The sequence below is a fragment of the Lithobates pipiens genome, unplaced genomic scaffold (assembly GCF_037356315.1).
Source record: "Lithobates pipiens isolate NorthernLeopardFrog02 unplaced genomic scaffold, aLitPip1_a1.2 Scaffold_27, whole genome shotgun sequence".
Lineage (NCBI taxonomy): Eukaryota > Metazoa > Chordata > Amphibia > Anura > Ranidae > Lithobates > Lithobates pipiens.
Genome location: NW_027507788.1, coordinates 155,484,101 through 155,500,114, shown reverse-complemented (window position 1 = coordinate 155,500,114; position 16,014 = coordinate 155,484,101). Strand labels below are relative to the sequence as shown.

At 44.3% G+C, this 16,014-nt stretch overlaps 1 protein-coding gene across 2 annotated transcripts in view; it reads right to left on the bottom strand.

The window, feature by feature from the left end:
- Positions 1 to 2,093: 2,093 nt before the first annotated feature.
- The window catches only part of AGTRAP (angiotensin II receptor associated protein), a 35,658-nt gene continuing 21,737 nt past the window's right edge, over positions 2,094 to 16,014 (bottom strand). For both annotated transcript variants that reach the window (XM_077457723.1, XM_077457722.1), the window contains one exon: positions 2,094 to 7,445. In XM_077457723.1, coding sequence (XP_077313849.1) covers positions 7,191 to 7,445 — 255 coding nt within the window. In that variant the 3' untranslated portion in view covers positions 2,094 to 7,190. The remainder of the gene's footprint in view (positions 7,446 to 16,014) is intronic.

Here is a 16,014-nt window from a genome sequence, read left to right as displayed (position 1 = left end):
GGAATTCCACCCCCTTGCCGCTCTTACAGTAAAGAACCCTCTACAAAGTTTAAACCTCTTTTCTTCTAATTTTAATGAGTGACCACGTGTCTTATTAACGCCTTCCCGACCAGCCGCCACAGTTATACTGCGGCAGGATGGCTCCCTCCCAAGCCGTCGTAGCTGTAGCAGGCGTGTGGACTTGGCCCCGCGATGACCACCAGGCACCTGCGATCGCTCATGACAGAGCGAGAACCGGGATCTGTGTGTGTAAACACAAACCCCGGTTCTGTCAGGGGAGTAGAGACAGATCATGTGTTCCTACTAAGTAGGAACAACTATCTCTCTCCTCCTCTAGTCAGCCACCCCCCCCCCTTCCAAGTTAAAACACACACAGTCAGGGAACACACTTAACCCCTTGATCACCCCTAGCGTTAACCCCTTCCCTGATAGTGACATTTATACAGTAATTAGTGCCTATTTTTTGCACTGATCGCTGTATAAAATGTCACTGGTCCCAAAAAAAGTGTCAAGAGTCCGCTGTGTCCATCGAAAATAAATAAAATAAAAAAAAAGGTATTTATAATGTTATTGCCTTTCATTTCTATTTTAAACCGAATGGGTTGTTTAACAAGGTGATCATTTACAAATCACTAAGTATAATTGTTTTGCTTTTTTTTTTTTCCACATCTACTGGAAGTAAGTCACTAACATCTACTACTCTTTTGGTAAAATAGTACTAAGGTTGCTCTCGAACGTTTGTCCGGCTAGTCTGGATGTGCCTCAGTGTTCTTGAGCTCAAATAATTCAGTTACAATATTAAAAAAAATTAATTAGGTCAGCTTTCTGAGGTGTTAAAAAAAATAAAAATTGATTGGGCTCCAGCATGTGACATACAATTTGCCTTTCAACACTAATAATCCTTTCAGTCCCTTGCTGTTCCGTTTCATCACATTCAGCACATTAGCCTACCAGGAAGGGGTGTAATGAGTGCACATTATGCCGGATCTCTCGGACATTATGACAGCTGCCGGTGAGAAGCAGTCACAAAAGATCTTATTATTTTACCTCCTGATCTGAGACAAGCTGAAAATTTCCTCCAGAACAGAACCAGCTCCAGATGAGGCAATTAGCACTCGACAAGCGGCTGAGCAAGGATACTGATTTCAGTGGTCGGGGGGGAAGAAAGATCCTCAGACCACTCAAAAAATTGCTTATCACTGCAAAGTTTTTACCAAAATGCAACATAAAACTCTCATCAAATATTTACACACCGAGAAACAAAATATTGCGGTTTCAGATTTGATACTCTGTTTGCCTGGAACTCAGCAATATTTCTTAAACTGATCGAAGAAAGGAGACTAGAGAATACTTTTCATTACTTCAAAAGAATTACATTTAGATCATTTTAATTTTGGGCCAACTGAAAAAAAAAAAAAAATCAAAAAATGTACAATCGACTTGTATGTATAATGGACTAGTACCTAAATGATTCAATCTGATGCCCTGTACACACGGTCGGAAATTCCGACGGAAAAGGTCTGATCGGATTAAGTTGTTGGAAAATCTGATCCTGTGTGGGCTCCATCAGACTTTTTTTTCCGTCGTAAATCCCGATGGAAAAAGTTGGAGAGCAGGATCTAAAATTTTCCGACAACAAAATCCAATCTGACTTTTTCCGATCGTTTGTAGAGAATTCAGACGGACAAACTGCCACGAATGCTCAGATTAAATTACGAGACCAAAGCTATTGGCTACTAGCCTCTACGTAGTCCCGTCTTATGTAATGAACATCACCTCGTTCCGAACAATCGGATTTTCTGACAACTTTGTCCGAGCGCGTGTATGCAACACAAGTTTCAGACAAAATCCGTTGGAAAAAATCCGATGGATTTTGTGGTCGGAATGTCCGACTGTGTGTACAGGGCATCAGTCAGGAAACTTACTGATTAAAAGTTATCTCATTAAAAGTTGCTATTTTCAGCAATGTAACCATTTAAAATGCAGCCAATCAGATCTGACCACAGTGACCGTAGACCCGGTGGATCTTCATGGTTCTTAATCTTAATAAACATCTACAGTCATCACATTACAGAGAAATGATCAATAATCGATTTTGTTTTAAAGATCTTTATTTTCTTCAAATCTTTCTAAGGAACCCAGTAAATTATATTCTTTACCACAAATACATTTTTATATAATACAAAAAAGCTCACAATTCGTTGTTCGAAGGGAGTTGCTGAAAGAATGTATATACACGAGTTATACACAGAAGATTATTCCTGAGAAAAATATCTTTCGATGCAAAAAGACTTAGAGATTGTGACATCGATTGCTGTTTTGTTGGCTGGAACATACTGAGGATCCATTGATCACGTACCTATGACATCACTTAGAAAGCAGCCTATCCATTCATTACAGTTCAATGACATCACTGGGGATGAAGGCTATCCATTCATTACAAATCACTAAGGATGCAGCCTAACCATTCATTACAGATCAGTGATGATGCCGCATATCTATTCACTACAGATCAGTGACATCACTGAGAATGCCACCTATCCATTCACTACAGATCGGTGTCATCAGTGCCCATGTTTTCAGGCATGTTTTGAACTCCACGTGCCCACGCTCACCAGGAAGCTGACACTCCGCAGTGCTAATCACAGGTAGTGAGATATTTCCCGATCTGTGCAGTTGTGGATCATGAAACGTCTCACTGTCTGTGATTAGCTCTGCGGAGTGTCAGCTTCCTGGCGGATCGGGCATGTGGAGTTGCAAACAAGCCTGAGCTCATAGTGAGAATGCAGCCTATCCATTCAGTGATGATGCAGCATTTCTATTCGCTACAGATCAGTGGCAACAGTGAGAATGCCACATAATCCATTCAAAAGAGATAGGGGACATTGGTGGGGTTGCACCCCATCTATCCATTCACTACAAATCGGTGACATCACTAAGGATGCAGCCTATCCATTCATTACAGACCGGTGGCACACTGAGGATGCAGCCCATCCATTCACTAATAGCCCTTTCACACTGCCAGCGCCCAGGCGTCGACAGTAAAGCGCCACTTTACTGTAGTTTTTGCTGCACATTTCGGGCTCCTTTAACCCCCGCTAGCGGCCAAATAAAGGGTTGAAAGTGCCCGCAAAGCACCGCTGCTGAGGCGCTTTGCAGGTGCTTTGGTGGCGCTGCCCACAGCCTTCAATGGGCAGGGGCTTTTTAGGAGTGGTGTACACACTGCTCCTAAAGCGCCTCAAAGAAGCGACTTGAAGGACTTTTTTTTTACGTCCTGCCAGCGCACCGCCCCAGTGTGAAAGCACACTGGGATTGCAGATGAGGCTTTTTTCAGGCGCTATTTTTAGCACTAAAACGCCTGAAAAACACCTCCAGTGTGAAAGGAGTTTTAAGACCAGTGCCATTACTGAGAATGCAGCCTACCCATACACTACAGTTGAATGACATCACTAAGAATACATTCTATCCATTCACTAGAGACCAGTGACATCACTTGGAATACATTCTATCCATTCACTAGAGACCAGTGACATCACTTGGAATACATTCTATCCATTCACTAGAGACCAGTGACATCACTTGGAATACTTTCTATCCATTCACTAGAGACCAGTGGCATCACTTGGAATACTTTCTATCCATTCACTAGAGACCGTGATGATGACAAGTAGCTCCATTAGAAAAGAGCCCAGGGAGGCTCCTTTTTGTGCTGCTCATTAATCACTGGCCAACACAAATGCCACCCTGCACCTGCGTAGTAGGCATTGCAGGAGGTGAACAAAGTCATTGGGATGCTGCTCTGAAAAGTCTGTACCCCGAGTAATGACATCAGTTTCTACATATCCTTAGTGGAAACCTCGCTGTGACCTATTGCACAAACAAACATCTGTTGCTTTACATCTACTTCAGCTATAAAACTCACTGGAACATACAAGCATTAGAGGAAAAAAAGCCACAAACAAGCACTTGTAAAGGCTAATGTTTCCATTTACAACAAAACACCTCTCAAAACTTGGCCAGTTTCACATAGTAAATAGCAATAGCTGTTCATCATTATACCCAGGGATAGTCATTCGCGCTGTGTACGAAAACATTTCAAAGTCACAAGAATTTCAATGAATCTTAAAGGGTATCCCTTGGAAAAAATAAATGAACAACTAATCTGCAAAAGAAGTGCAATAAAATGCAAAGTGCAAGTATCCGGGCCAAATCACCCTAAAAAATATGTTCTTTTAGGAATGTAGGTCCCACCACTAGGGGCCTCACGTATCAATATATTCTTACTATGAATGGAGGAGTTGGCCTTTAACACTGTCCAATGGGCACAAGGAATACTTCATGAACCTGTATATACACATATTGAACAAGGCAACGCTATTCATGAAGTTTAGACTCAAAGCAGTGTATGCAAGAGCCGTCAGACAGAAGATTGCACTTTTATATGGACAAGGATACTTTAAGGCAGGGATATGCAGTTAACGGACCTCCAGCTGTTGCAGAACTACAAGTCCCATGAGTCTTAGTAAGGCCTCTTTCACACGGACGATCTGTTCAGGTCCGCCTGTCACTTTTTCAGGTCGACCTCTATGGAGCGTCGGATGTCAGCGGTGACATGTCCCCTGACATCCGACCCGAAAAAGTGTGACGGAGGAAAAACCTACTTTTCCATCCGCCTGAGGATCGGAACGGGTGACGACGGACTCTGCGGTCCGTCCTCATCCGATCCCCCGTAGGGGAGAGCGCCGCTCTGACAGGTCTGTCCCTGCACAGTGTGCAGAGACGGACCTGTCATCTTCCTGCTCAGCGGGGATCGACGGAGCCATCCCCCCGCTGAGCAGAGCGGGCTCCGTACACGTTCATGTGAAGGAGCCCTAAGACTCTGGCAGCCACAAGCATGACACCCAGAGGCAGAGGCATGATGGGATTTGTAGGTTTGCAACAGTTGGAGGTCCGCTAATTGCATATCCCTGCTTTAAGGACTCGTTCACATGGGCGTACTTAAGCACACACCTGTGTAAGGGCCATGTTTGCCTACACAGGATGCACAAGTGTTTTTATGCATCCTCATGCAGGCAGTCCCATTCACATCAATTGGGATGCAAAAGCTGCATGGAAACAGACGCTGCTCCCAATTTGAAAGCCATTGCGTCCCAACTGACATAAATGGGACTTCCTGCAGACGCATGAACACCTCTGCATCCTATGCGGGAAAAACATGGCTCACACATGGGTGTATGCTTAGGTACGCCCGTGTGAACAAGGTTTTAGACAACTATATGGGGCAAAAATTGTTGAAGTAATATATAGCCACGGCCTACTGCTTGGTTTTATTCTCCATACTGGTTCAGTGTTGCCCACCTATACTGGGCAGCTAAGATCACGCAGGACGCTGTGTGCATCAGGTTGGCTGGCAGGGAACATTGTCTCCCCTGACACAGACCCAATTTCCTGTGTCACAAACTGCATGCCAAGATCGGTAGTTTTATAAGATTTATAAACTGAAAAAAAAAAAAGTTAACTTTTATATTCGGACAACTCCAGTTTTCATTTTCATATATCGGTGTGTATGTGTACAGCATGGCATGCAGGCTTGGCTTCCTGTTCAGTGGTGCTGCGCAGTGATTGTGTTTTACTCTTTCTCAATGTAAATCGATTGTGAGCACTGACTGCATGAAAACAAACAGAGCCTTTCTAAGGCTAACTGAGCAGTTACTGAACAGGGATGTTCAAGCACAGACCGCGATCAACAGATGGGGGTTTATTTACTAAAATTGGAGAGTGCAAAATCTAGTGCAACTCTGCACAGAAACCAATCAGCTTCCAGCTTTTATTGTCAAATCGTAATTGAACAATCTGAAGTTAGAAAAGGATTGGCTACCATGCACAGCTGCGCCAGATTTAGTACATCAACAACATGGAGTCGAGAGGGGATGTATGAAATGTGGAAGAGAATTAAAAATTGTGAACATCACTTTAACCCCTTTCCACTGATGTGACCCGACCCTAAAAGGAACTAAAAGTCGGGAGACGGAGATGGGTTTTCCAATCGTGAGACCGCTGTGATTAGCTGTCACGTGACTGAAACCTACCAATCACAGTATGCATCGGGAGCTACCCATGACAGCTTGGTTATTGTGATGAGAACTTGCAACGAGCATGCTCTCCGAATGGTAAAGCTGTTTCCCCTATGGGCGTATGTGTGCAGTGGCTTGGCATTAGAGCCCACCCACTCAGCAGCCGCATATTTGTATACAGCTCGTGGGAACAAATGAAAGATTTTAAGGCAAGTTCTCAAAACAACTCCACTGAAATTATGCTGTGGCTTCCCATAAAGCCCAACTGAACTTTTAGTTTATTCAGGTTACCACATTCCAGGTGCATCCACACAGAAGCGGTTTAAAGTTTTACAGTTCTTTTTTTTTTAGCTGCCACAGCCTGAAGAGAAGGACTCCTGCTGTCTCTATGGAAGCAGTGGTCTCTCTGCAAAGGCCCAACTCAAGGCCCAAAGACTCAGAGCTAGAGCTTTCAATTCAGAAGGGAGCATGAGCTTTGATGATTGGAGAAATATATCTCCTACTCAGCAGGGTGGTGTGTTGGAAGTCTGCAGAAGGGCCACTGCTTCCACACAGAGAACAAGGGCTCTTTTTCTGTAGTATGCTGGCAGAGGACAGGCTTTTCATTGCATGCTTTTTTCTGCACAGGAATCAACGTTTTTTTTTCTGTGCAGAAAATTTCATAAACTGACATCAACATTGGTATGTATAGAGCACATAACTGACGCACATGAAAACTGATGTCTCTGCAAGTGAAATCTGCACGATTTTCCCATCAGTTTTCATGCATATATGGTATGAACGAGCCCTTTGCCTTTGCATACCTTTTATTTACAGGGACCTGGAATGGGTTTAACTGATTTAAACTGAATTATTAGGGCTTTACCTAATCTCAATCCCAAAAAAATAAAAAACACAAATCCAACAATAAATTTCCCTTTAAATATAATTTGGTCTTAAATAAATCAAATCATTTATATATATATTTTTTTTATATAACAGTCTACGTCAAAGTGAAGGCAGTAATGTAGCACACACTGGAGGTAATCACATTTAAGGGGGTATTGCAGCATATTTGATTAGATGTACATGTAGACCTGTACAAACACACACACACACACACACTTCCCTGCTGACTTAGTAACAGACAAGTCGGTCAGGGAGACAATCGCCATGCAGTATCTCAGTGGCCTTAATAGAAGACACTTTTGCCACTTTTGACCACCCACAAGTGTCGCCTTCTTCCTTGTGTGGAGAAGACAGGTGGGCACACGTATTTCCAGCCTTAGTACCGGGCGGGCATCTTGTTGTCTTGCTCGGCAGGTCCTTCTGTGTGATCGATCGTCTGGTATGTACTTCGATCTCGTGACCCAGAGATAAACCCTGAAGACACTGGGCAGAGACAAAGAAAAAAAAAGACAAAATTAGTGGCAAAGATCCAAATGATTCACATTTGTTAGCAAGGATATACAGTAAAGGACCGTAGTCAACACAACATCAGAAGCCCAGGATGGTCCAGCATTCCTGGCAGGGGAGCTAAAGTGTTTAACCAGTTGTGGACACTGGGCATGCTACACACAGCCCAAAAAAATAACTTACTTGAGGTAAACTGTGTCCCCCCCCCCCCTGCTGCTTTCCCCTCGGCACTTGCCAGCAATTTCTGGTTGTCAAAATGATATCTGGGAGTTTCTGTATAAATACAGGAGCTGTAGAAGCTGCTCATTTAGCAAAAAATGTTTATAAACACTGTGCAAAGTTTTTCAGAGGGGTGCCAGTGACAGCTGCTAGCATCAATCAGCCTTAATATTTTTGTAGTTGCTTTGTTTTTTCCATTAACGATCAAAGGGATGAGACTCAATTCGCATACAGTATGATGTTAAATAAAAGCGGTCAAGTAAAAAAAATAATTATTAAACCTTATCCCCTTCTTCCCTTATACCTCAAGTTTAGTAAAAAAAAAAATAAAAAAAAAAAAATCTGCATCAGGGTCAGTATTTACAATGAATGAAAAGTGTATTTTGAGCTGGTGGTGGCTATGCTCATTGAAAACCTCATTCCTCTTACCCAGATACAGTACCTTGCAAAAGTATTCACCCCCCTTTGGCATTTTTCATGTTTTGCTGACTCACAACCTGGAATTAACATGAATTGTTTGAGGATTTGCATCATTTAATTTACAGAACATGAACACAACCTTGAAGATTTTTTTTTTTTTTTTTTTTTTAATTAAGAAGCAAAGAAATAGGACAAAATAACAGAAAAAGTCAATGTGCATAACTATTCACCCCCCTAAAGTCAATACTTTGTAGAACCCCTTTTGTGACTATCACAGCTCCAAGTCGCTTTGGATAAGTCTCTATGAGCTTGCCACATCTTACCACTGGGATGTTTGCCAATTCCTCCTTGCAAAACTGCTCCAGCTCCTTCAAGTTGGATGGTTTGCTCTTGTGAACAGCAATCTTTAAGTCTGACCACAGATTTTCTATTGCATTGAGGTCTGGGCTTTGACTAGGCCATTCCAACACATTTACATGTTTCCCCTTAAACCACTCAAGTGTTGCTTTAGCAGTGTGTTTGGGGTCATTGTCCTGCCTCAAATCACACACAGATTGGTACAGGTTTTGCCAAAGAATATCCTTGTAATTGGCGCCATCCATCTTTCCCTCAACTCTGACCAGTTTCCCAGTCCCGGCTGCTGAAAAACATCCCCACAGCAGGATGCTGCCACCACCATGTTTCACTGTGGGGATGGTGTTCTTTGGGTGATGTGTTGGGTTGAGTTTGCGCCAGACATAGCATTTTCTTTGATGGCCAAAAAGTTAAATGTTAGTGTCATCAGACCAGAGCACCTTCCTCCATACATTTTGGGAGTCTCCCACATGCCTTTTGCAAACTCAAAACATGCCATTTTGTTTTTTACTGAAAGGCATGCCTTTCTTCTGGCCACTGTGCCATAAAGCCCAACTCTATGGCGCGTACGGCTTATTGTCCTATGTACAGATACTCCAGTCTCTGCTGTGGAACTCTGCAGCTCCTCCAGGGTTACCTTAGGTCTCTGTGCTGCCTCTCCGATTAATGACCTCCTTGCCCGGTTTGTGGGTTTTGGTGTGCGGTCGTCTCTTGGCAGGTTTGCTGTTGTGCCATGTTCTTTCCATTTGGTAATGATAGATTTGATGGTGTTCCTAGGGATCATCAAAGATTTGGATATTTCTTTTATAACCTAACCCTGACTTGTACTTCTCAACAACATTGCCCCTTACTTGTTTGGAGAGTTCCTTGGTCTTCATGGCAGTGTTTGGTTAGTGGTGCCTCTTGCTTAGGTGTTGCAGCCTCTGGGGCCTTTCAAAAAAGGTGTGTATATGTAATGATAGATCATGTGGCACTTAGATTGCACACAAGTGGACATTGTTTCACTAATTTTGTGACTTCCGAAGGTAATTGGTTGCACCAGAGCTTTATATGGGTTTCATAACAAAGGGGGTGAATACATACGCACATGCCAATTATCATTTTTTTATTTCTGAAAAATAGTTTTATGTATATATTTTTTCTAATTTTACTTCACCAACTTAGACTGTTGTGTTCTGATCCATCACATATAATTCAGATTAAAAAAAACATTGAACTAAAGGCTGTAATGTAACAAAATAGGTAATAAGCCAAGGGGATAAATAGTTTTGCAAGGCACTGTATATCCACAGCTGTCACCTTCCAATGCTGCAAGGATAAAAACTAGTGTATGGACTTGTCACAGGCACATTATGCAATTCGCTGCCCATCTTTATGGATCGCATGCCAACCATGCAGAACTACTTACAGCATAAGAAAATGAAATAAGACCCAAACAATAGCTGGCCATAAATCACACATTTTCACTAAGCTCAAATAACAAAGATTTTTTGACTTGCAAAATCCATTTCATGGAGCTCATTAAAGCAGAGTTCCACACAAAAATGGAACTTCTGCTTTTCGGAATCTCCCACCCCCCTGAAAAGGTGCCAAATGTGACACCGGAGGAGGGAGGGGGGGGGGCAGGGAGGGAGATTCCGAAAAGCGGAAGTTCCATTTTTGTGTGGAACTCCGCTTTAATGAGCTCCATGAAATGGATTTTGCAAGTCAAAAAATCTTTGTCTAATACAGGTATTTTGCTCCCACTTCCGGGCATAGATACCCACACCACCCGCGCGCCACTCCCCCCCCCCCCCCCCACACTGTCTTCTGGGAGAGACACGGGTCCCAGGAGACAGCAGGGACCAGTGGGAACGTGCATCGCGAATCGCACAACACACAGTAGGGAACCAGGAAGTGAAGCCGCAAGGCACTTCCTGATTCCCTTACCGAAGATGGCTTTGGGTGCCCACATTGCGGGCACCCTGGACAGGTAAGTGTCCATGTTTTAAAAGTCAGCAGCTGCAGTATTTGTAAGTAACACAGGGTAGAAGTAATTTTGAGAGATTGGGAGTTAGGAGAAGGGGCTCAATAAAGCTTATAGTGCCACCTGAAGAACCTTACAACTTAAGCTGGCATCAGATTTGGCTTGAAAATCCACCAGGAGAAATAGATGTCTGATGCCGAAAAGCCCATGAACCACTAACTGATCTAGTAGAGTGTGCTTTAACAGGAAGGAGAGGAACCAGTCTTTGGGTTTATACACTAGAATGATGGGCTGACAAATCCATCTAGAGATGGTAGAACAGGAAACAGGCTTGTCCATCACAGAGACTCTTATGTCTGTCTAAAAGTACAGCATATACCACATCTAGGTGATGGTGGGAAATCTCTCCAGAAAGTCTTGCAGTAGGACAGGGAGATAGGGGAAAATGTCCTGGTTAAGACAAAAGGAAGAAACCACATTGAAAAAGGTGAGGTCCAAGTGGCCTCAAGACCACCTCATATCTGTGTAGCACAAGAAAAGGTTCTTTACTGGTTAAGGCCACCAAATCTGAAATGCTCCTTGCAGTGGTGATGTCAATCAGGAATACTATTGAGAGGAAAATCTTTAAGATGTTTCAAGTACAGTTTCTGAAGGGCTGACAGAACTAGGTTGAGAACCCATGGCATCACTGTGGAATGTAAAGGAGGGACAAGGTGAGCGGCACTATGTACGAAGGCTCTCAATGAGAGTCAAGTGGTCGGTGAAAGAGAGTTGCCAGTGTGGAAACTTGACTCTTGATGCCAAATGTTGTTCCAGGCCGAAGACACGGTTTATCCCCTGGAGTACTTCTTGAGATAGAAGCTCCTTAATTTGCACCATAACAAATATGCTTTCCAGCTGCGATCAGTTTACTTCCTAGCATTAAGAAGTATATGAATAACAGAATCAAGTAAGGCCCTGTTTTTTAGAATCTGGGCTTCAACAGCCAGGCTGTTAAAGCCAGCAACTGAGAAGAGGGGTGATAAACCAGTCCTTGGGATGGAAGATGCAGGCAATTTGGGTAACCCTCCGTGTAAGGAGTGATGAGAGCCAAGAACCACAACAACCTGAGTCAGTTTAATGCAATGAGTATTACCAAAATGCCCTCCCCTAGAACCTATGGAGTTAGGCGTTTCAGAGGAGAAAAAGTGAAGATCATGCTGGATGAACGAAAATAGGATGGTCGCATACCCTAGTAGATGCAAAAGACTAAGTTAGACTTACCGGTGACGGTATTTCTAAGAGCCTTTCAGGACAACCCCGGAGAGAGTGTAGCTCCACCTTGTAATTAGGAAACACATGCCCACTTTAAAAACACCTCCTCTTCCTCCATGGCTTCAGTTATTGTGGCCTTCCGACGCTGGAAAACAAAGCACAGAAAGCACAACACCATGGTAGAACTTAATACATTTACTAAGCATAACCTAGGGAGGGAAGTAACGGTTGTCCTGAAAGGCTCTTAGAAATACCGTCACCGGTAAGTCTAACTTAGTCTTTCTCAAATCGCCTTTCAGGACAACCCCGGAGAGGATAACCGAGAAACTTACCCTAGGGCGGGACTACTGCCTGCAGTACCTTCCTGCCGAAGGCCTGATCTGCTGCAGACAGTAGATCTAACCGGTAGTGCCGGAGAAATGTCGAATAACTGTACCAAGTGGCAGCCTTGCAGATTTGCAAAAATAGAAAACTGCGCCAACCCTATACTGATAAAAATAATAATAATGAAAAAACTAATAAATAAAAATAATGATAATAAAAATAAAATAAAAAAAATATGAAATATATTATCGAAGTGTGTAGGTGATTATCACAAATGATTATAACAATAAAAACACCTTAAGTGCAAAATAAAACACAGCAATGCATAAAGAAATAGTGTCATAAACAAAAGTCCAATCATGAAAAGTTCGTATGTGAATCCGGATAAGCGTTTGTGACACCACAGTGATTCAACACGATCCAAAAGCGCATAAAGTGCCCATCACCGTATATTAAATGCGCTTACCAGAAAATAGGCAAGTTAGGGCGTTTTGTATATATTCAATGGGTCCCATCAGAAGATATCATCCTTTTTAGTGGGTCAACTCTTCATCTCATAATAGTGCCCTCCAGATAATAATATACTTCGTGATCCCAAATGGGGTGTTCTAGGGCCGCAGAACAAGATCCTCAATCTGCGGGTGTGGCACTGTCCTGTCAGCCTTTATAGCGGTGACCTCATCATTCATTGCAGTCAATCAATCGAAAACCTCCATCCTGCAATAACTGTCAATAACGACTCTATGGCAACTCAAAGCTGCCGCCGCCCAGCTGAGGAAGGTTTGTTCAGGCGTTGCACCGGCCCTTGCACCGGCCCTTTCAGCCCAGGAAACTGCCGTGGATCTAGTAGAGTGGGCAGCAATACCTGAGGGAGGTATTTCTCCTTTTGCTCTATAGGCTTCTGTTATAGCCAACTTAAGCCACCTACCCAGCGTACTTTTAGAAGCTTTCTCCCCCTTGCGTGCTCCAGAAAATATCACAAAGAGGGCGTTTGATTTTCTAAAATCTTTAGTAACTTTCAGAAACTGTAATAGACACCTTCTCACATCCAATGTGTGAAAAACTTCCTCTCCTGCATTTGCTGGGGTTGCAGAGAATGTAGGTAACACTATTTCCTGCGATCGATGGAAAGCTGAGGATACTTTCGGTAGGAATGCTGGATCCGTCCTCAGTACCACCCTGTCCTGATAAATTCTAAGGAAGGGTTCTGTAATAGCTAGAGCTTGGAGCTCGCTGACTCTCCTGGCCGAGGTGATGGCCACCAAAAAGATTGTTTTTAAAACCACCTTCTGTAAAGAAGCTTCCTGTAAGGGTTCAAACGGTGCTCCCGAGAGACCCTGTAAAACTGTAGACAAATCCCAACTGGGAAAGTCTTTAAGGGCTACTGGTCTATTTCGAGCAAGAGCCCTAAAAAATCTAGAAATTAAAGTTTCTTTAGATAAAGTCTTTTCAAAGAAAACTGATAAGGCAGCCACCTGAGTCTTCAGGGTACTGGCTGCGAGACCCTTCTCCATTCCTTCATGGAGAAACTCCAAGACGGACACCGTGCTCTTGACCTTGAGTTCTCTAGAACTGCACCAGGAGTTGAACTTTTTCCAGACCTTCCTGTAAATTGCCTGTGTAACTGCCTTCCTACTAGACAGCAGGGTCTTTACTACTTTATCTGAGAGACCTTTGGCTTTTAATAGGTCCTCCTCAGAAACCAGGCGGTTAGCTGTAGGAGTTCCACCTCTTACTGTCCCCTGGGATAACAGATCTTTTCTGAGTGGTAACCTCCATGGGGGCTTCGAGGCTAGGTTTCGAAGACCCGCGAACCAGGGCCTTTTTGGCCAAAAAGGAGTGACTAGTATTAAGTCTGTCCTTTCTTCCCTGAATTTCCTCAGTACTAGTGGAATTAGAGGAAAGGGGGGAAAGGCGTAGCACAGCTGGTAATGCCAGGGGTGAGCCAATGCATCCAACCCTATTGCTGCATCTCCTCGGTGAAGAGAAAAGAATCTGTCCACCTTTGAGTTCTGCTGGCTGGCAAAAAGGTCTACCTGTGGAACCCCCCCAAGCCTCGGAGATCATCAGGAACACCTCCTGATTCAGACTCCATTCTGCCTCTAGCAATTTGCGCCTGCTTAGGAGGTCCGCAAACAAATTCTGAGAGCCCTTCAGATGCACTGCCGATAGTGAGGCTGTGTTCTGCTCTGCCCAGGCTAACAACAGATTGGCCAGCTCCATCAAGCTCCTGCTTCTGGTTCCCCCTTGCTTCATAATGTAGGTAACCGCTGTTGTGTTGTCTGACAACACCTGGACATGGTGGCCTCTCAAACTCTGCTGAAAGGCCACTAATCCCAGAAAGATCGCCTTCAACTCCCTCCAGTTGGGTGATCTTTGAGCTTCCTGTTTGGACCAAACCCCCTGAGATGTCTGACCATCCAGATGGGCTCCCCAGCCCCAGGCACTTGCGTCTGTAGTAAGGCGCTTGTCCACAGGAAAGGTCCACACCAGGCCCCTTGAGAGGTTTGCCTGGTCTCTCCACCACCAAAGAGCCCTTTTCGTCCTTGACGAAATTTTTAGCTGTTTTTCCAAAGGATCCTGATGGGACCAGCTTGACAGAACCTCCCTCTGAAGGGGTCTGGAATGGAACCTGGCCCACTGAACAGCCGGGATTGCTGCCGTAAGCAGGCCCAGAACTGCCATAGCCGTCCTGACTGAGACTGTCTGGTTGCTCTGTATCCGCTGTACAGCTAGCTGCAACTTTTCCTGTTTTTCCAACGGCAGGAAAACTTTCTGGAGAATCGAATTTAACGTATACCCCAGAAATTTCATTTCCTGTGAGGGGGTCAGGATTGACTTCTCTAGATTTAGAAGCCATCCCAGGCCCTCGAGGTGAGACTGGGCCCTCTGGAGATTGACTAGGACCTGCTCCCTGGAGTCTGCAAAAAACAAAAGGTCGTCCAGGTAAGGGACGACTGGAATCCCCTTCAATTTCAGGGGCTCCAAAGCCTCTGCCATGATCTTCGTAAAGACCCTGGGAGAGGACGAGAGTCCGAATGGCAGAGCCCTGAATTGGAGGTGCCATACCGAACTCCCCACCTTCAATGCCAGGCGCAGGAACTGCTGCGATGCCTGATGAATTGGTATATGAAGGTAGGCATCCCTTAGATCCAGGGACACCATGAAGCATTCTGGGGTCAACAGCTTTGTGATGGAGAAAATTGTATCCATCCTGAAATGTTTGTACCGAATGAACCTGTTCAGAAATTTCAGATTCAGGATTAGACGGTACTTCCCTGAGGGTTTTTTCACCAGAAAAATATGTGAATAAAAACCCCCGCTCTGCTGGTTTACTGGGACTTGAATCAGAACCTCTTGCTGTATCAGCTCCTGTAACAAAAGCTTCATTGCAGAGGCCTTCTCCTGATCCCTTGGCAATGTTGTCACGTAAAACCTGCTCGGGGGTAGTTCTGAAAACTCCAACCTGTACCCCTGATCGACAACGCTCTTCACGAACAGATTTGGAGACAGCCTGTCCCATTGTTCGCGAAAAGCTGACAGTCTCCCCCCCACTGGGGAGATATTGTCACTTGCTCTTAGGGGACTGCTCTGGGGGAGATCTAAAGAGGACTCCACCCTTGCCTTTGCCCTTCTGTGAACCCCATCTGCTCTTGCGCTCCTGGTCTTTTTTATGGGACTGCTGAAAAGCACGAAAATTCTTTTTGGCAACCTGCTTTTTCTTAACCGGAAAAGCCTTCTTTTTATCGGCTGTTCTATCCAGCACAGACTCTAAATCGGGACCAAAGAGCAAGTCACCCGAGAAGGGAAGACCACACAGCTTGACCTTAGAAGCAGTGTCCCCAGACCATGTTTTCAGCCAAACTGCTCTCCTGGCTGAATTTACAAGAGCCGAAGACCTAGCGGCCAGTTTAACCGATTCTGCTGATGCATCCGCCATGTATTTGACTGCATTCAGGATCAGTGGAAAGGACTCTAAGAGATCCTTGCGGGGTGTCCCCGCCTCAA